The 22,601-nt window shown below is 35.6% G+C and overlaps 1 protein-coding gene across 3 annotated transcripts in view; it reads left to right on the top strand.

Moving 5' to 3' along the window:
* Positions 1 to 22,601, top strand: part of NEBL (nebulette) — a 535,063-nt gene that overhangs the window by 383,332 nt on the left and 129,130 nt on the right. The window contains exons 7-10 of one of the 3 annotated variants that reach the window (XM_069086284.1): positions 833 to 930; positions 1,057 to 1,128; positions 8,281 to 8,385; positions 13,855 to 13,965. The exons of the other annotated variants lie outside the window; for them this stretch is intronic. Coding sequence (XP_068942385.1) covers positions 844 to 930; positions 1,057 to 1,128; positions 8,281 to 8,385; positions 13,855 to 13,965 — 375 coding nt within the window. The 5' untranslated portion in view covers positions 833 to 843. The remainder of the gene's footprint in view (positions 1 to 832; positions 931 to 1,056; positions 1,129 to 8,280; positions 8,386 to 13,854; positions 13,966 to 22,601) is intronic. 3 annotated transcript variants of the gene reach the window in all.

Raw genomic sequence — 22,601 nt, 5'->3', positions numbered from 1 at the left:
GTGTAACCTTGAGCAAGTTACTTAACCCCGATTGCTTTAAAAAAACAAACAAACAAAAAAACAAATTAACTTACCGATGTAAGCAAATGTCTTTAAAAACATACACACACACAGACACACACACACATGCCAGTTTTGCAGGGCTTTAAGCAGTTTCTATAAGTGGGCCTTTTTAGAAAATGATCTCTAGACTGTGGCTGCTAACTAAAATTCCCAAGAAGCCGTTCGTCCCTCTTAAATTGAATTTAGTGAAAGGAGTGAAAATTTGCCAAACTCTTTCTCCTTCCCCCTCCCCCCCCTTCCCTTCCAGACCCACCAAAGTAGAAGTATGCTTGACGTTTAAGGGAAAGCCTGATTTAGATAAGGCTGGAGAAGCTTCATGATAGCGGGCCTTAGGCTTGCTGTATCTTAAGTGTTACAACTGGGCAGTTTTCTCATAATCTTTTAAGTCTCTCTGACCCTTGCAGCCTGTTAGTTTTATGAATGGTCTCTTTGTCTCCAAGGATTGAATTAGAGAGCTATAACTTAATCTGTTCTTTTGAATTTCTTAACTAATTTAAAGAAAGTTGACTATAAAAGATCAGACAATTGAATTTTATAAGTTAAAAATTATTACTGCTCCTGAGAATTGTAGCTGGCAAATCGTCCATGAGGCCTTTCTATTCCCTCATGCCCAATTGAGATAAAGGATGTCAAGTGTAAGCTAAATAAGGAAAAGGCCTTGGAAAGGTTAAACACAGTGCAGGGTAGGAGTCATTGAGACCTCCAGGAAGCTCTCATAGGTAAAAACAGTTACATTGGTAGATTTTAAAATTTTAAAGGAATTTTTCAGAAACAACAAACATGAGAGTGCCCATCTTTGAGGAATGCAGAGATGAAAGTGAAGGGGAGAAATCTGAGGAAGAAGATGCAGAAGATGAAGAAGAAAAGGTGGGTGCCACTTATTCATTTCTAAAAGTGTTTCACTGAAGATCTGTTTTGCATTTTACAAGTTGAGTCATCTTGGATTTATTCTCCCCTTCTCTCTCTTTTTTTTTTGGTGGGGGGGTGGCACAGGTATTCCTTAAACCTGTCATCGAAGACCTAAACATGGAATTGGCTAGAAAATGTACCGAGCTGATTAGTGATGTGAGTAGATGAAGCATTTTATTGAATTTGTAGCATTTGTGGTATTATGTCATAAAGTTTTAGATCTTGTAATGAGTTGATGATGACTTTGGAGATCATTTAGTTAGCTTCACCATTTTTACAGATGGGGAAACTGAGACTGAAAGAGCAGGTAGTGCCATGTTTGAAGTTATGATCCTAGTTAGTGGCGGAATTAAAACCAGAGCCTGAGTCTGCTTATTCTTACCTACTATGGGTCTCTTTCTCCATGCCATCCTACAATTCTGGATGAAATAATGCACATAGTGAATTTTAGAGTATATTTCTTTTTAAGGAATAGAATTTGTTTCATAAGTACTAAATTATTTCTTTTGGGAGGAGTTTCCACTAAGTGATGAAACTCCAGAGCCAAACTCAGAGGTGAAATATATAGTATAATTTTATATATAATATTATGCTATATTTATATAATATATTAATCATGTGTTCATTTATTATAATTCACCTTATATATACATATGCACACATATATACACATACATATGTATATAATTCACTGTAACATTCATTCATTTTTCACTGGAATTGCTATAGAAAATCTAGAAGCACAATGAAGACATTGCTGACCTGTGTTTACACAATACTAGATAGAATTGTTTCTAGAACAGAAGGAAGATGTTATATTTCAAGTGGTTAGATTAATGTTCTTTCGTTTAGAACAGGAAAGAGATGAGATCCCATTGTCCTCATTTGTTTGGTCTCTTCAGGGTTGGGATTGATTTTTTATTTTGCTTGTTTTCCTTTTTAAAATGATGAAAAGGATCAGGGCATTCTGTGTTTTTTAATTCTCAAAAGGTCAAATATTATAAATTACTTTAGAAACTACTCTTTTAATAGGAGTTTATATGGATGGTTTTATACTGCTTTTTGGTATTTCAGAGGGATCCTAAGACTAATGGTCAGTGTAGATGGGTGTTCTGAATTCCTCTTTATATCAGATTTGCTTTACTACACAAAGCCTTGAACTTTAATAATTTTGGTCTTTACATGGCTTATAGCCAGAAATACTGTTAAAATTTTTAACTCAGAAACCCTATTGTGAACCATATTATGATTGAGATGGATATTATTCCTTAAATCATGATAATTTAATAATTGATTTTAATCATCTGATCACCCTGCTTTCGTCTCCTTCCTCTTCTATTTCATTTACTGCCTTATCAAATGAGATATATGTAAAGTGCTTAGCACAGTGCCTGGCATGTAGTAGGTGCTATAGAAATGTTAGCTATTATTATTAAAATTAATTGTCATTGGAGAGAAATATTCTAGTTCAGATGATTTAACCCTCTATTAAAAATTCTTAATGGTGCTCCATCGTACAAGACCTTAGATGACCCTTCCAATAGCTATTCAGTCTACTTTGTGATACAGTAATGTGATTACTTATGCCCATTACTAGATTGTAGTCTACATGAGGGAATGGCCGTGTCTCATTCACAAGCCAAATCATCATTTTACAAAAATGGCTATAAAAACATAAAAATAATCACTCTGAATGAGAACTAGAGTTGAGGCTACCCAGTGTGTGGAAACTGGGTCGAAGGATTATCATAGAGGAGGGCATGGCAGTGTTTCCTGAGGGCATCCCAGGGTTTAAGTGTAGACATTCCAACATCCTAGTTTGTTTAATGCTTGTTATATGTTACGATGCCATCCATGAATTTGTCTAAATCTTTCGTGAAGGCATTTGTTTTCAGTCCTAGAGTAATCAGCTCCTTAAGTTTGCTTCCTGTTGTATAAAGTAAGTTTGCTAAGATTCAAGAGGAGAGATAGCCTAGGTAGGAGACCTCTAATGGATTGGAAATCAAAAGACTTGGGTTTGAATCCCAACTTTTCTACTGAAAACCTGGGTAGACATGGCCAAGTAATTTCAAGATTCTGGACCTTTGTTTCTTCTCAAAAAAATGGGTTCAGACTGAAATGGTGAGATGGCATTGTACAATCCAAAGAGCCCTGAGCTTGACAATATGAAAATAGAGCTCCAGTCCTGGCTCTGTCCCATATTGCCTGTGTGACCTTGGTCATACATTGCTCTAGAGTTGTTAGGGCACTTATACATCATCTTCTTATTGTGGTTATTTAGTCTTTTTCAGTCATGTCTGACTCTTCATAACCTCATTTGGGGTTTTCTTGGCAAAGACACTGAAGTGGTTTGCCATTTCCTTTCCCAACTTATTTGACATATGAGTAAACTGAGGCAAATGGGATTTGACAGATGAGTAAACTGAGGCAAATGGGAATAAGTGACTTGCCCAGGGTCACACAGCTAGTAAGTGTCTGAGGACAGATTTGAACTCAGGAAGATTAGTCTTCTTGACTCCAGGCCTGGCTCTCTATCCATTGTGCCTACCTGCTCCAATATGCCATTAAGTACATTTTATAAATGAGGAAATTGAGTATCAGTTTCCTCACCTCTAAAAAAAATATGTTAAACTAGATAAGGTCTAAAGTTCCCTTTCAGTTCTCAACCTTGTCATCCTTTAGTCCCTTTTCACTCTAAACCCCATGATTCTGATCATCACATCTGTAGTGTCTACATACTATTCACAGCATTAATGTCCACTGTAGATATGCCGACATAGTGCTCAATTGCAAAATATAACAGACTCTCCATATTTAAGACAGAAGCAAAACATTTTTCAGACACCAGAAAACTGAATTCCCAAATTAGTAAGCCAGTTCCATCACAGTAGCAAAGAAGTTAATAAGCCATAACAGCACAGAGAACCATAGCATCCTTTAGCCTTCCCACAAACCAATATTCAGTCACAAGCCTAACTGTTTCCCTGGGGTGTGTCCACTCTTTCCCACCATCTAATTGCTCTGACTCCCAGCTTCCTGTGGGCTCTGCTCCACCCTGCAGCAAACTTCTTCTACTTCAGACTCCATGTGATTACATTCAGCCTATTAGGGGGGCAGGCTTCAAAGCAGGGAAGGTCTTCAAATTCCCCTAGACTTATTATAAGGGGCAGGGAAGATCTTCAAATTCCCAGTACCATTACAACATCACACAAATTCTGGCTTCCTTGAATTTAAGGAACAAGATGTTGATCCTATCCATTTCTTTCATTATTTTCCAGATACTGGTGGTATTCCTTTAGCTTTTGGATCTCCAGACTGAGTAGTCTTCATATTTTCAGTCTGGTATCATGAAGCCACCCTTCTTTCATCTCAGCCACTTTTTCTTTCTCTAGATGCTAACAAGTTATGTATCTTTCCTGAGGTTTGTTAAGAAGCAATGTAGAAGAAATTACTTGATTGAAGGCACAATCTTTAAAATCTTTCCAAATGCCAGATTGTGGATATTATATATGAGATGAAAATAATTTGTTCATTTTTTTATACATTTGGTGAACTGTACACACTATGCCAGGTGTTGTTGCACCCATACACTGTGCAAAAGTGGTTTTTATTTCATGATGCCATTCCTAATGATAACCGCCATTTTGTCTGGTTCTTTACTTGCAGAAGCAAATCTGATTAATGTTTTCAGGTTATTATTGACAGTGACTCTCCATGTTCTTCCCTGAGTTGTAATAGCTCAAAAATCCATCTTCTTTTCATTATGTTTTACATTATTTTAGACTTACGGTGTAAGTTTTCTGTTCACTCACAGCAAGATCACTTTGTAGTTTCTCTTTATCAGGTTGACATTTCAGAATCTGAAAGACTTCAATGTCATTTGCTAACTGGATAATTTCAGTGTGTGTTCCTCCTTCCACATCATTAATAAAATTAGTACTGAAAGCTATTCCTAGAAGCAATTTAGGGCTCCCAAAGCTCTTGGCTTACCTTTCTCTATGCCACTTATCACATTCTGTCTTATACTATTGTAATTTGTCTATATCTTCTCTCCTCTAATAGACGCTATATTCTATGTGAACGAATACCACAGGGTTTTAGCTATTGTACTGGAAGGGCTTTTCAAGGTAATCTAGTCATTTTATGGGGTAGTTAGATGGTACAGTGGATGGAATGTTGGGTCTGGAGTTAGGAAGATTGCCGAGTTCAAATTGACTGCAGACATCTACTAGCTGTGTGACCCTGGGCAAGTCACTTAACCCTGTTTGCCTCAGTTTTCTCATCTCTAAAATGAGCTAGAGAAAGAAATGGCAAACCACTCCAGTATCTTTGCTTCTGCTGCTGCTGCTACTACTACTACTACTTAACTGTGTCTGTAGAAATGAAGTGTTCTCCTTATTAAAGTATAAGTTTTCATTATTTTACCTGAGAAATAAAAGTCTGAAGTCAGAGCCAAGGAAATTCCATTAATTCAGGCACAAAAATAATACTAACAAATGCCATTCTTTACCCATGTAAAAAGTGGGGATTATTTCCTCATCATTTTAATGGACAAAATTTGGTGGGAACCATAAAATTAGAAATACTTTTTTATATGCCACTTTTTTTACTCTAATTTATGAAAAAACCCCACAAACATTTCCCTAACATAGTAGAATAAAAAAAGATGATTGCACACGAAACTGCGAATCTATTATGTACAACTTGCTATTTATTTTAAATATATGTTGAAGTTATCATGTAAAATTTTTTCCCCACTTTTTTCTCCATTCTTCCCACCCTGGAGATGGTTACCATTAGACACAAAAATACGTATATACATGTAAAATCATTCTGTATACACTTCTGTTTATTAGTTCTATAGATGCAAATAGCATCTTCCTTCATAGGTTAATTTGGATATTTATAATATTCAACATGACTGGAAATTGCAGAGATGCCCATCAGCTAGGGAATGGTTAAACAAGTTGGGATATATGATAGTGATGGATTACTACTGTGCTATAAGAAATGATAAGCTTGTTGATTGTAGGAAAACATGGATAGACTTTGCACAAAATAACAAAGAACAAATGAGCAGAACCAAGAGAAAGTTGTATATAGTAATAGCAATATTGTTTTAAATAAGCCACTTTTAAAACATGGGGGACCAGAAGGGGGAAGAAAGAGCGGGCAAGGGAGAGATCATGAGGGTGAGCATGAACCCTGTCTTCTCTGTTTGTCAGTTCAACAGAGAAAGAAGTTAAATATTTAACCCTTTTTTCCAGTACTTATGTCCTGAACAAGTTACTCGTGTCAGTGCTTATCAGGAAGCCTTACCCCATAAGTGCACACAACACTACAATGAAGAATGTGATAGTGATGAGAAAAAGGTGCTGGTACGAGATTAAAAAGAATGAGTCAACATTAGCCTAATCATTATCTCAGGTCATTTTGCTGTCACTTAGTTATATAATGGGGACACTTTCATTTTCTCTCTTTTTTAATATACTAAAGTCATACTGTTTGTCATCATTACATTAATTATTGAGTTTAATGGTTTCCAGAAATCCCAAATTGTATCTAATATCTGAGGAGAAAGGGAGAAAATTGTTTGCCAAATACTTAAGTTCCAGTACTTTTTTTTTCTTTTCGAACAATGAAGGAGTATGCTTAACATCTAAAACTTGAGATAGTCCTAGATGCCAGTGGCTCATGGACTCAGCTTGATTATCGTCAGGAAGCATTGCATAGTTGAGATGCCTGCTATGTTACTCAGATTTGGCTACACCGTAGGTTAAATTGTGTCCCTGAAATACAGCTGCATTAGACAAAAGACCTCGCTGACACAATTATTATGAATCAGGGAACAGTAGTATTCCATAGCATCAGTCTGGTTGTATTTTGTATGATGTTGCATAAAACTGTGTTATATTATCTCTCATTATACTTCCCCTTAGAGAAAATAGGCTTCTTGTTATCTGAGTACACTCGTTCCTCCATTCAGCTGTCCAAATGGCTTTCCTAACGTATATGTCACATCGTCACCCTGCTCTAAAATTTTCATTGGTTCTCCATGATCAGATATGATATAAACTCTTTGGCCATTCAAAATCTGATTCCTTCCTGCCTTTCTAATATTATTCTACTACTAGTCCCTTCTTATACACTGGGATGTTCTATCGACCCTGGACTACTTTATGTTCCCTGATCTTTTCCTGTCTTCTCCTGCTTCCATGGATGCATATTCCTTTTTCCATGATAGAAAAAGATTCATTGTTTCCCCTTCTCTACGATTTGTGCATTGTTTTCATATGCCTTTAAGACTCACCTCAGAACCCACTTCTTCCATGAAGCCTTCCCTGATCTTCTCTGTCCTCTTACTAGAAACAATGCCTCCCATCTTAGACATTTTGTAGCATTTTGTTTGTACATTTAATTATAGTTTAATTTAAAGGGTTTTTTTTTGTACTTGTCTCATTTACCCCTGCTGGATGATAAGTTCCTGAAGATATGCCATTTGAAATCTTTCTAACCCCGTGGGAATAAGAGGCCAGCATGGTATAGTAAATAGAGAACTAGGTTTAGAGACAGGGAGATCTGAGTTCAAGGTTTTCTTCTTACACATACTGGCTGTGTGACTTTGGGAAAGTCACTTAACTAATCAGTGCTTGAGGTAGTTCTCTGAGAAGTAGTAGATAGGCTGGGGACCTCCACTGATAGGAATCTTCTCATCAAGGAGGTCACTATATCATTGTAGTCACAGGACAGTTTTGTTTCTGTCACATATACCCTTGTACCTAAGCAAATACTGGGTGTGTAATAAATATTTAGTTATGTAATTAAGCTCTTTCTATATATAAATCTATAGAATTCACACACACATGTATATATAAACACACATATGTATATGCACGCATGTGCATATACACACATACACACAATATACATATACACACACACACACATATATACATACTTGCATACATGGGTTTTCTCATTGCTCTTTAAAATTACTAGTTTCTAGGCATTATTGTTCTTTGTAATTGTTTGCTATAAGGATTGTTACATACTTGACCAGGACCATGTAGTATCCTAGATGGTTTTCTCACCTATAAAATGAAGAGTTTTTGCTTGATTTCTCAGGTTTTTTTTTTCCAATTCTTCAGCAGTAATTCCAGTCATCCTTATGCATGTGGTGGGGAAGAGTGCTCTTAGAGAATTTTTTAAAAGTTTCTTACTGATTTTGGAGAGGAATATGTAATAAAAAATGTTGCTTTTTTTCTCTTTAAGGTCAAACTTATATTGATTTATTTCCTTTTTTTTTAGATCCATTACAGAGGAGAGTATAAAAAGTCCAAAGACAAGTGTACATTTGTACCAGACACCCCTGTGCTAAACCATGTAAAACATATAGGTGCTTTTATTTCTGAGGTAAGATAATGGAAATTTATAAAATATTTTATTAATAAGAGTGTTTCATTCCTGTAAGCATGTAAGTCTCACAATGAAGTTAGATAATATACTTGGAAAAAAATCAGATTAACTTTCTATTAAAGACTTGTAATCTATGTTAATATTAATTTAAATAGTACTTCTGAGATTTTATATTGAATTACTAAAGTAACGATGTTAGGATTCATTATTAATTCACCTTTCCAAGTACATTGTAATTGCTAATTTGTTGTTCTGTAGGACAATGCCAAGAGATGGATATGCTTCATACCAAATATGTGTTAAGATCATTTTAATTTTTAAAATAATGAGTGTAGGATTAATCTAGTTGGAAAATATGCAGCTAATTTATTTGAATTATTAATTATTAAGGTACTCTGAGAAATAGTAATCATTGTTATCACTTTACAGTGATAGTTGCATATTGTCACCCACTGGCAGAAATTGTCAGTGGACAATGAAAAAATATACTACACACATATTTTGTTCCATTCTAATGATATTGGTTTTGTTATTAAGGCTTTTTAAATATACGTCATATTTCCTGATGGTGATATATAGGTAATGTATATATTCTCTAGATCAAAATCCATCCATATCCTCTTACCAAATAATTTTTATAGGAACATAGATTTAGAGCGAGGAACTTTAGGGGCCACCAAGACCACCCCCCTAATTTTGCAGATGAGGAAACTGAGGCTATGAGAGGTTAAGTGGCTGGCCGAGAGTCACATAGCTAATTGGCATCTAAGGCAAGATTTGAACTTGAGTCTTCCTGACTCTAGTCCTTTGTGCTACCTAGTCCTCTAGTCCTTCATATATTCGACACATTGAGCTTCAGGGATTCCTCAAGATCCTTTAATATTTGTTGAATATAAATACAGCACTCAAGAGGTCCAACTATTTTGTTTGTTTGTTTGTTTCTTCCTTTCTTGCTGTATGATTAACACACTTTCTTTTCCAGACCTTAAAGAGTGCCCTTGAGACTATCTCCTGGCACTTTTTGAACATTAATCATCACTCTTACTACTCTGCACACTCTCCCAGTGGTGTGAGTCAAATCCCCAAATGCTCATTCATTGTGCATGACTTTTATCCATGGCCTCTCATCAGTCTTTTACCCGAAGAGGATCCATTGAACATGCTGAAGGCTATTGCAGAGTCATTTCATATTTCAGCCCTTCAGGGACTGTGCTACTAAAGTTCACGGAATCACCATCAGAAGGGACTTGAGTGGCTATCCAGTGCTCCCATCTACTCCTGAAAAAGAATCCCCTCATTGACAGGTGGCATGCTTCACGTGGTCACCCAATCATGGTATATACCAAAGCAGTCCAGTCTTCATTTGCATGACTCATGTTAAAGATAAGGAAACTGAGGCTGAGTGATATGACTTATTATGATTACACAAGCTGTAGGTAGAAGAACTGAGATTTGAACCCAAATCTTCTGACTCTAATCTCAGTATTCTCAAAGAGACAACTAGAAGCAATAGTTGGAAGTGTAAGGAAGCAGATTTGGGCATGATGTAAGAAAGGACTACCTAGCAGTGGAAGTTACGCAAGGGAAGAATGGACTGCTTTGGGAGGTCGTGTAATTATTCTCATTTGGGAAGACCATGTGCTGGGTGTGAGCTTCAGCATCATAGTCCCTGAGGGACTGAAGTGTGATGTGATTCTCTGATGGTCTTCAGCACTTTCAGTGGATTTCTTCAGAATAAAGACTGTTGAAAAACCTTGGTTAAAATGAACGAACAGTTTTGGATTTTTGATCTGCACCATTGGGGGAGGGTACAGGTTATTACCAGCATCATTGTGGGAAGCAGAGGAGCCACATCAATGAGATCCATTGGGGTATTCATTTTTTGAGCCTTGAATTTTACCTTTTTTTGTTTTTTAGCCTTTGTAGAAGAATTAGAAATTATGATAATGCAAATTAGAATATGCCCAAGACCTGGAGAAGAAAGTGGGCAGCAATTTGAAAGGAAATTCACTTGAGCTTGCAATATGTACCATATTGGCAACATTTCTGGCCTTTCCTGATTCTTACCATTTAGTTTTCTGGGTTCTCTGAATTCTTTTGTAATTTTTCTGAAAAAAATTTTTAAACTTTTTTTTAATGCTTTAAATATTTGCAAATTGGAAAGATGCCTCATGATTATCTCAAGAATCTTAGGAAAGGTTAGCCTTGGGGAAAGATCTCATTTGGAGATGGAAGACAATAAAGATTTTCTAGCAAATGGGATAAAAACCTATGATTCCATGAACACAAGCAACTCCTGAATGAGGGCACTCTCTCTACCAGTGCACATTGGCACCATCTCTGCAAGTCTTGGACAGTTGCATAGGACACTGAGATAAGAAGTTTCATGATTTGCCCAAGGTCACTTAGCCTGTATGTATCAGAGCCTGGACTTGAACCACAGTCTTCTTCCCTCTTGTCTCTGATGCTAACTCTCCATCCACTGTGCAATACTGCCCCTAACAGATTTTTGTAAGGGGATGAAAATGTTAGTCCTTCAATAGAGTCCATTCATTTATTACGAGAGTGTTAGGTGCTATGGAGGCTATAAGGATGGCCTGTCTAAAGACTTGAATAATATTATAACTTAGCAATGTAGGATTTTTACTTAAACCCTTTATTATTTACCTAGGCTAACTCTGGTGATCTGTTGGATTTATGTAGCATGCAGAACAGATGGATTAACCACACAGCTCTTTGTGAATGCTACCTTATTTCCTTTTTTAACAAGCTCATTAAATGGTTTTAAGTATTGAATGTCAATGTGAATGAGCTTGAAAAAAGCATGCCCATCGATTTTGGTACAGCTATTTTATATGATCCTTTCAGATCAATAAAAACTTAACTATCTTTAACTTTTTTTTAAATGTGAGAAAAGTCAATTCAACAAATATCTATTGAATCCAACAAGTAACAATTATGAACTGGTTGAATGGCCAATACAGTAAAATATAGTGACTGGATTGATTCTCTACTTGTAGTTATCAGAAGTTGAAGTAGAAAAAGGATATAAATGTTTTTGGGACAGTTTCAAATTCTGAGGATAAAGGGCAAAAATTTGTTGACATACACACGTACATACATACATATACATATACACACATATATAGATTTTGGCATGAATTTTCCCACTTAATTCTTCAGACCCTTATAGATTAGCCTACTCTGTGTGCTGTGCTAGAGATGTAGAGACAAAAATGTCATTGTTCTTGTCCTCAGGAAGTTTGCAGTTCAGTAGTGGGGAAATGGTATGTACTGAAATATAGGGCCATTTGTGTGCAAGGTTCTATGCAGCCTAGATAAAACATAATTCCTGTCCTTATGGACATTGTCTAATAGAGGGTTAAGATGCCAATACAGATAGCTAATGCACACTGTTACATGATGTCATAAAACAGAAAGCTATGAGATGTCTTGGGAGGAAGGTGTCTACTAATAAGAGAAAGATTCAGGGAGGAGATGGCATTTTGGCCTCCAAAATTTTTTTGCTTAAATATCCTCTGTGCTGATTTACCTCTCTTGTCTTTGTTCTCACTTTTCAATGTACCTGGAATGACTTCCATCCCTTTGCCTGTTGAAATTCTACCCACTGGATCCCCTAAGGAGTGCTGAACTAGCCAGGTTGGAAATGAAGTGGTTCAAAACTTCTGTGCCAATCAGCACTGGGGTTAGGCCCATTATTTTCCAGCCTGGGTAGGAGAGGGAGAACCAGTCTTTCCCCCCCGCCCCTCCTTAATTTGTTTTATATAATTTAACATAGCAGTAACGAAACTGCTCTAATTTGTTTCTCCTTCCTAGAGTAGACAACTATAAATGTGGGTCTGGAGCTTGAATTGAAGTTTGGTCTAGAGAATTAAGTTTGTAAGTCACTGGCTTTGAGATTAGTTTAGGGTGCAGAAAATATAAAAGAAGAGGGCATAGTACACTGCCTCGGAGAATAACCATAATAGGAGCTTAATAAATGCTACTTATTTTTTTTTAGAAACTGGATCAATTTTTTAAAAATTTATTTTACTTTCAATTTATGAAATAAAGCAAGCATTTTCACGAAATATTATAATAAAAAGAATAACTGCATATTAAACTACAAATCTATTAGGTACAACTTTCTATTCCTTTTAAATATATAAAAATATCATATAACCAATTGAGTATTAAGAATAGTAAAATGAGACAGAAGGTAAAGTCAGAGAATTAATGTCTCATGGAAGCCAAGGTAAGGTAGATTATTGCCAAAAACAGTTTAGTCAAGTGCTATTTGCTATTAACAGAGTTAGGGTAACACTGAAACCCCCCAATTTTTTCTTTTTAGGAAATCATTCAAAATTAAGAAGTGGAATTTGCATATTGTGAATAGCTGAGGATTGAGTGTACACTGAAAAATAGAGGTAGTAAATACAGACCTCACTAGAAGCTTAATATTAATATCTAACATTGACATAGCTCTTTCAGGTTTTGATATATTGCTTTATTATATATTATATTATTACATATATTATATTATCATATTATATATTATCTCATTTGATCCCCCATTGTCCTTGTAGGTAGGTGCTATCCCATTTTGCCACTGAGGAAACTGAGGCAGAGAGAGTTTAAATGACTTTGCCCAAATTTTGTTGATCAGTTAGTACTTCCTCTTCTGTACTACTGTTTTGCCCATGAACTTTTCCAGTGAATGGATTTTGTTTTTGTGATAAGTGATTATTTTAAAAGAAATTTGTAAAATCTGAATTGCTTCTCTCTTCTGAATCATTTTGCTGTGGAGTAGAAAATGGGAGTAGGCAATCTGTTGGGTTGATATTTTATCTGCTCTTGCCAAGAGGAAGTTATGTGAGTGGGTGTCATTCTGCCTTGGTAGATTCCACCACCGTATGTGGGGAATTCACAGCATTTCTTTAAAGGCTGTGGATAGAAGGAAGTTAATAATTAGTTATTATGTAAGTTAGTTACATAATAAGTATATCATATATTGTGAATAATACAATATAGATATATAATAAATATAACAAAGTCTTTGTATTTAGGACTTTTCTAATGAATTTTAATAACTTTCACTTTCTTGAAAATTCATATATCCCATTATTCTGGTGTTTGTTTCACCACGTTCTAAAATATACAAATATCCTTAATTCTGCACATCCATAGATAATTTTGTTTTTTGAAACTTGCAGAGAATTAATAGAAATAGCAATATTTTATTTCCTTGCTTGCTTAATTCAGAGCTGGTCTTCACAATCTCTTGAATTCAGTTATCATCTATCTCTTAATGTCTTGCCTAAAAATTTCAGTATCTATTAGTCTTGGAAGTTAAAAAAAATTTTTTTTGATCTTCAGTTCAATTCCAGTAGAATGGTTCTTTTAATTCTCTTTCTATATTTATGGGAAAAGATATAAATGTTATTTTTCTTTCTTCTGTTTCACCAGGCAAAGTATAAAGGCACCATCAAGGCAGACCTTTCTAATTCTCTGTATAAGCAGATGCCAGCCACAATTGACAGTGTATTTGCAAGGGAAGTTTCACAGCTTCAGAGTGAGGTAAGATTTTCCAAAACTGTTGTTCGATTATGGAAAGCGAAAGACATAATTGAATAAAAAAATGATTTAGAATGAATAATCATTTACATAATTATTATACATAATAATTATTTACAATGAATAAATGGAATTGTATATAAAAAAAGAAGGCATCCAGAGTCCAGTGACAATCAAGACACAGTGGTATATGTACTTGTATCAATTTTTTAAAAAAGGAAATATATACACGATTATTTCAGGTAGAGGACAATGTCTTTTTTTTTGTCACGAGATTCATTCAGTGATGCTTTATGGTCATATGATGGAATCCCATACATACGAATTTCCTTAAAAATAACTTGGAAAAATTACTTTTTTAAATGTACCTTGCTGTGTAAGTATCATCATCATCATCATCATCATCAACAACATCATCAACCATCCTTCTGGTTGTAATTATTGTTGCAATTTTCCTCTTGCCATTTTTTTATGCAGGAAGCCCTGAAACATAGAAACTTAGCCACATATATAATGGTTAGTGCCACAATTCCAATTCAGTGCTCTTTTAATCTGATCAATATTTACTGAATTTCTTAGGTCTGTGTCTCAGTAAATTCCTACTGAGACATTTTCAAACTAGAGGATTAGGGCACTGCAATAGTCAGGTAAAATCCAACATTTTAGAGACTAGAAATGATACAGGTACCTTTGTGCTACCACCACCTCTAACAGCTCTCTGACCCAAGTCTCCTCACCATCTCCAAGCTCTCCATTCTCAAGAAAAGGATGGTATCCTAAGATATCCACTGTGAACTGTCCTTAAAAGATATGAATGTCTTGTTAAAAAAAACAACAACTGTGTTTCTGGAAAGAAATATCCCATACTTCTAGGAAAGTCCTACTAGTACTTTACAACCAAATACTCAGAATCACAGAATTTCAGAGTCGCAAGAGACTTCTCAGCAGGCAACACATGTCTCCTATACCTGAAAATGTGTTCCTAAAACATACTAAAAGTGATATTTAACCTCAGCTTGAAACCCACCAGTAAAAGAGAATTCCCTACCTCCAAAGACATTCTACTTCTGTGTAGATAGCTCTGCTCTTAGGAAGTTTCATGTTATCAAAACCAAATTTACCTCTTTGCGTCTTCTACCCCATGAAGCTCAAACAGAATAATCCATTTTCCATGTGTTGGCCTCCAAATACATGAAATCAACAGTCATGTCTTCTGTGCCCCTGGAGTCATCTCTTCTCTAGGGCAAACATGTATGATTCCTTCAGATGATTCTTATATGACGTGAATGAAAAGCCTTCACCATTCTGGTTGCCCTCTCTGGTAAATTTGCTAGTTTTATCAATGTCCTTCTTAAATTGTGGTGCCTAGAATTGAGGTCTCATGAGGGTAGAGTACAGTGGGACTTTCACTTCCCAATCCTAGAAGCTATAACCTCTCAGGGTAGTGCAAGATCATGCCAGCTTCTTGGATTGTCCTTTTGTACTCTTGACTCACACTGAGCTTACAGTCTGCTAAGACCTCTTGAGAGCTTTCAAACTGCTGTATAACCATGGATCTGTCTTTTATGACTTTGACATCTATACTTTACATTTATTCTTCGTAAATGTTGTGTTATCAGCCTCAGCTCCATTCACCCACCTGTCAGAATCTTTTTGGATCTGTCTCAATCATCCATCATATTAGCAATTCCTCCCAGCTTCATGGCCATCTACCCATTTTATAATTGTGCTATTTTCACCTTTATCCAAAGCTCTGATAAGAATGTGAACTAGGCCAAGGCCAGTGGCAGATTTCTGGAGTATTCTTCAACAGACTCATTGCTATGTTAGTATCAAAGCATTAATTGTTCTTTTCTTTTTAGCAGTTGCCACTTGTAGCAGCAAGCACCCTAGCGCACCCAGAGTGGCTGCTAGCACAGGTTCCTAGATCTGCTTTTCTAAAGGAAAGCAACTCAAAATGGGTTAACAGTCTTGTTTTAATCAAACATATGTCATTTACCTAGTTCAGGGGAAAAAGGTCAGCACCCCAAACTTCAGAGAATATAAGCAGGTTACAAGCAGACAGAGAAACAGATCAGCAGACAGAGCTTCCAGCTGTCTGACCATTACATCCATACCTAGTCAGTTACCAGAGAGAGAAGCACCAACATCTGGGTTTTCAAAGCCAGGGAGTTCAATGGCTGCCCAGAGTCTCGTCTGGTCAAATCACACAACTCTTCTTAAAGTGAGCCCCAAAGCAAAACCTCACATCAGGGTACATATAGCCTTCTCCTGGCTCAGAGAATGTCACAGCCCTCTTGACCCACCACCCAATCACAAAGTAACAAGGTGTGGGCATTCCTGAAAAACAAGCCTCCTGCCACAGGCTGCATGTGACTACATTCAGCCTATTAGGGGGCAGAGTATATTTTCAAATCAGGGAAGGTTCTCAGAGTTACTTAAGTCTATCAAAGGTCCAAGGGGCAGCGAAGATCTTCAGATTCCCAATCCATAACACCACTTATCATCAATGGTTGGGACTTTTTAAGCTTGCCATTAAACAGTTCCAGATTCATTTAATTATCCCATTGGTTACCTGCATAGACTGAAGGGCATAATGAATAGAGATCTGGACCCGAAGCCAGAAAGATCTAAGGGCAAGCCCTTCATCTGTTATCTTAGGCAAGTCACTGGAACTCTCAGTGCTCTAGGCAACTCTCTAAGGTTATAGATAGCAGAAAAGGTGTCATCTTGCATTGGAAGCATGCATTTCCTTACCTGAGATTTTCCTGTACTTATGAAATTGCAGGCTAGCTGTTATCCACATTATACTATCCACATCTCTCTGCATTTTCCACAAGTATATTCCACTATTCCAATAAATCCAAGGTTGTTCCATTATTGGTACAGATCACAGTTTTGTCTCTAGTGAAACTGAAATTCTGGGCATTTCCTGTTCACTTTCCCTTTCTTCTTCATCTTTCATTTAATTCTTCTGTTTCTCCACTGTTCTCAACTTTATCATATTCAAATTATCATGGTTTATGGTTCAGTGTGGAGTCAGAGTGTCATGTATCTGTGAAATGAATATGTAGATAAGATCAAGAGTCCAGAATCTGTTTCTGATCTTCTCTTTTCCAGGACAAATCATCAGAGTTCCTTTCATCTTTTCTCTAATCCCTTTGATCATCTTTATGACCCTTTACGTTTCAGTGCTGGGCTTTCTTCTTGTTCATTGGTTTACAACCTTATCAGAGTGCCTAACTCTTCTTTGTAGATAGGCCTGCTTTCAAGACCCTTGGATGATACATTTACCTGACTTTGTCTCCCTCTTCCAGCCTTGATACCAACAAACATGATTTAAAATCCTATGTAGATAGACCATCTTATTTCATTCATTTCACCCACACTGGTTTTTGGTTTTGTTTTTTTTTTTTGGCAGGGAATGCCTAGCTTGTTCCATAGAACTTTGAAAACAGATAATTCTCTTTAAATGTTCAGCCTTGGTATCATTTCCAGAATATCTTTTAGTACTTAGTAATTATAAAATCCAGCCTCTACTTAAATCAGCAGTAAAGAAATCTCAGATACAGGCTGTGAAGCTAAAAATATATAAGATTGAAGTTCTACATCCCTGACCACGACTAACACACACTTTATTTTTACCACCAACATCTGGACATCCATCCACTTGCTGATATAGGCTACTTTATAAAGCAAATAATTATATGTTGTCCTCCATGTAGATGACAAGAAACAATTAAGCAATAATTACAAAATAGAAGCAAACTCTTACTTTGTTACTTTTCAACAAAGGTAACATTTTCAGATCTTTAAACACTATTTTGGGACCAAGGGGGTTTTCTCCACTTAGTGAAGTCTGTGTGTGTGCATGCATATGTGTGTGGGGTGTCAGTTTGGTTGATGAGTCAATGATCTTCAAAAATTATGATTTGTATGTGCATTAATGATCATCATCTTGTGTGTATATATATTTGTATTTATATATGTGTGTGTATATAAATGTATATGTGTATGTATATACATTTATTTATTTATTTACCTGTGGGGGGAAACATGGAGATGGTATGGACTTGAGGCATTCATTGGTATAGGGAAATCTCATAAAACCTCCTCCACCATCATGTATTTTACTTATAGTCTTAAGAGAATTGCCTGGAACACAGAGAATAAGTGACTTGTCCCTGGTGATATAGCTAGTAAGTCTGAGAGGTAATATTGAATCCTTTTATTCTTAACTTACCTTCTATCTGCTATTCCATTCTTTTTTCTTCATGGTATGGTACTGGGAAAAATTAACTAGGCTGAGTCAAATGATTGGATTCTGTCATGTCTGACTCTTTGTCATACCTCTTTAGGCCTTTCTTGGCAAAGATACTGGAGTGGTTTGCCATTTCCTTCTCCAGCTCATTTTACAAATGAGGAAGATGAGGCCAACAGGACTAAGTAGCTTGCTAGGATCACACAGCTATTAAGTGACTGAGACCAGATATGAACTCATGAAGATGACTCTTTCTGACTCCAGACCTGGCACTCTATCTACTGTGCCATTTAGTTTAGCTGCCCCTGGATATACATACTTTTGATAATTAGCTTTTTATGCCTCAGTTTTCAGGTTTGTAAAATCATGATTCAAATAACTTTTACTATGAACAGGAAACCAAGAAAGAACATGGGTTTATCAACAATTTTTGTAAAAGTTAAGTCAATTATTACATACAGTATTATATCTATATGTACCTTGCATCAGAAGTCCAGAGGATTTTGTAATAACTGGGGAGTTCCAGAGAAAGCTAACAAGCTTTTCTTCTGAAGTGGAACAAAATGCCATCTGAAAGATAAAGTTAAAAAACAAACCTCAAAACACCTCCTCCCAAACGACTTAGTTCATGCCATAGAACTATATTGATGTGGAAAAGAAAGTCAAGTTAATGTTTTATTATAGAAAATTCTTCATAGATATTTATATGGCATGTGTGTATAATTTTACACAAAAGGGAAGAGAATAAGCATTTATATAGTGCCTGCTGTGTGCCAGGTGCTGTGCTCCATGCTTTCTATCAATATTATCTCATTCAACCAAAAATAATGATGTAATTCTTGGAAGAGTCCTTTAGTAAGTATTCCATTAAATTTTTATTTATAAGAAACCTACAACTTTGTTGTTGTTCCATGCCAATATAATATATTATAGTCGACCGTTTTCAAAGAGTTTTAATGTGGTATATAAAATGATTGCTTTGGTCACAAACAGACTTAAGAATATTTTAGGTACTTTTAATGTGAGGATGTACTCAGTGGCATGTGAATTTTAAATAATTAACATTTTTATCAATGAGCTGGATGAAGACATAAAAAGAATGCTAATCAAATTGGAGATTAATTACCCTGAGCTAGGACAGATAGCTAACACCTGAAGGACAGTCATGATCTAGAAAGCTCCCTTAAGGTCTTAATTCAAAGACTGGAAATCCATTTACTGGGACTGTTGTATGATTGGGAGGAAAGAGGTGTGGGTTGAACTATCTGGTCTCTGAAGCCCTGATCTTTTGGAATTCTGTGATTTGATATTTGCTTTATAAGTAATCCATGTAGAAAATTATGTAGCTTCTTTTAAACTGTTTCTTTTAAGTGTAGTATCTTTTATTAATGACATTCTGTGACATCCACCAAAATCATGAACTATACTTTTAAAAATACTTATAAAATAAGGAAAATGGTCCCTGAACTCATCATCCAACATAGTAGTTTGTCATCTAACAAAAAAAGAAACAAATAAAGATTCCTTAGTGCAGCTAGCTATCATGTTTGAGTTGCCAGATAGGGAGTATTTTTCCAAAAGCTGTTTATCTCATTTCTCTTTTCCTTCCTTCCTTCCTTCCTTCCTTCCTTCCTTCCTTCCTTCCTTCCTTCCTTCCTTCCTTCCTTCCTTCCTTCCTTCCTTCCTTCCTTCTCTCTTTTTTTATTTCTTCCTTTCTCTCCTTCTTTTAAAAAATATCTCCAGGTTCATAGAGGTAGCTCTTCATTATTGTTAATCAAATTTTCCATCGTTACAAGGCAGGCCTACTTTTTCTAATTTTAGTCTCTAAATAAACTATTTTTCTTCTGGTAATTTTTATCCCTTTATTTTCTATTCCAAATAACAATAACGTATTCTAGCCTTTATGGGAGACTGATTAGAGAGCTGCTCCAAGAGCTTGGGAGAGCTCTTTTCAAAGCTTTCCTCTGATACATACTGGCTGAGGATCCTGGGAAAGTCTCTTGGCTTGTTAGCATTCTATAGCCCACTTTTTATCTAAGGCTATTAAGTTGCATTGGTAGAGTGAGTTTCTTCATCTGGAAGTTACCTATAAGAATAAAATCACAGGTGAAGTCCAAAACAGCACACATTTATATAGAGCTTTAAGATTTGTTAAGTGTTTTTCATAATATCCTAACTATTTTATCTTCTCTTTAATAGATCCAGTTTAATTTTCTTTAATGATCTTGGTTGTTCTCTTTAAAACTTAATAACTTCTACGTTTGTGGGTTATTATTCTTTTATAATTATTTGGAATTAATTCTTTTAAGTTATATACTATAATAATTTTTTTCCAAGAAAACTTATAGACCTTAACCCCCCCCCCAAAAAAAAGAGAAAAGCTTTTCATTCTTATATGTCCATTGTGTGAAAAACCTTATGCTGATTGTACAATGCCAAGATGAAATGCTTGTAAATGTTTTAGAAATTACATTTTCTGCATGGACATCATGAAAAATGCTGTAAAACTTAGAATTTTTCTCACCCCTTAGTTCTGATATGATAAATAAAATCTTGGGACAACCAGATGCCAATAGGTCTTATGGTTGTGATTAAGGCAGACATCTTTTCCTGTTTTTTATAGGGCAAATCTTGTATTTCCAACTGCCTTGGTTGAACACTAAACCTTGAGTGTCTGCCATCTTGAAAAAGTTCTCATCCCTTAGGAATGGCTCTCATTCTTAAATGGCTGTTCCAGTTTCATCCAGTTTCCTCATGTAGACATAGCCTATGTCTGCTTAGCTTAAGTTGGAAAATTAGAGCTGAGTGCTTAGGAACTGAATTTGAGATTTATGTAGCAAAAATCCTGCAATACATGCCTAACCACAGTCCTGTAAGAGCAATGACTACTCTACCTCTAAGGTCCCATACCAAACTGAGAAAATTAAAACAGAATGTTTTTCATTCACTTTGGCCAACTCAATATGGCTTTATGGGTTTAAACCAAAGTAGTATAAACATTTCAAATATATAAGCAAAATTTCAGAATTTAGATGATGGAATGGAGTCATAAAGTTAGGAGTCTAAGATCATTTGGTCAAACTCTTATTTTATAGACAAGGAAACTTAAGTCTAGAGAGGTTAGAGGCAGTGCTGCAACTAGGATCTGAATCTTCTTACTCTTAATAAATTATGCTATGCTAGTAAAAACAGAACAAAAAACTAAAAGAATATTTTTAAGTTCTTTAAATATTAAAGATTCAGTAATGAAAACAGTGCCTCAAAGAAATGAAGAATGAATACTACTAGTATAATCTTGCTTTGAGTTCTTACTCATGGTTTAGATACATACCATGTTTGGTAATGAAAAGTTTTGGAGAAAAAGTTGACTCTATTAGTGACCAAAAGCACTGGTGGTTGGGATTGTATGTGATGTTCTATTAGAAATAGTAGCCAACAAAAGAAAACTTTTCACAAGAGCAAGACATAAAGGAAAGAAAGAAAGAATAAGCAGATAAGGGTCCTCTCCAACCCGTGGTGGAATTGAGAATTCAGAGACCAAATGAAGGTATTCAAACTAGAGGTTAAAGAGTCCTTCAAAAACAGTCATGGATCACTCCAAGGTGCATTAGAAGAGGGATCTGACCCTATGGCAGCCTCCAGTGATAGAAATCCTTTGAGATTAAAGCAGGGGTGCTCAAAGCTTTTGTGATTTTGCTAGTGTAAGAAATTCTCAGTGTAAGCAATTCCATCAGTGCAGATCTCAACCATTCTATTAGATAGTGAGTAAGTTCTTAGGAGCTTGTGGCACACAAAGGTTGAGGGACTCATCTAGGGTTATAATAAATGGCAATTTAATCAGTAAATGGCAATTTCTTCAGTAAATATTTATTAAGCACCCAAATATCTATATTATATATGTATATATATATGCACACATACATGGTTGTGCTTAACATTTACTGATGAAACATATATATGGTTGGTATTGTGTGATATATACATATGTAATATATAATATAAATATCTGTATCTCAATCTATCATCTGTCTATGTATCTATGTGTCTATCAAAGATAAATGAAATGTGGTCCTTGACCTTAACCAGAAAATGGCATTCCATTTCCTTTCTATTCTGAAGACTTCAAATTATAAGTCTTGCTAATATCTTGCCAAAGTGAAGTTCAAAGTTCAGTTTAAAAACTCAGCAAATATTTATTAACTTTGAGGAGTTTCCTGATAAGGCTGGACAGTGTGAAATTGATCCAATATATTTAGATTCCTGACTGATCCAGCTTGACTGTACAGGTAGTAATAGTTTCTTCATTTTCCTTTGGCTTGTAGACATGAATTCATTTTATATAAATAAAAAAAACCCAAAATAATAAAAATACCACATA

This window comes from Petaurus breviceps, unplaced genomic scaffold (assembly GCF_028583685.1).
Source record: "Petaurus breviceps papuanus isolate PSGF00001 unplaced genomic scaffold, PetGlider_PUasm1.0 178, whole genome shotgun sequence".
Taxonomy (NCBI): domain Eukaryota; kingdom Metazoa; phylum Chordata; class Mammalia; order Diprotodontia; family Petauridae; genus Petaurus; species Petaurus breviceps.
Note: the sequence above shows the minus strand (reverse complement) of the source record. Positions and strands in the feature narration are given on the sequence as shown.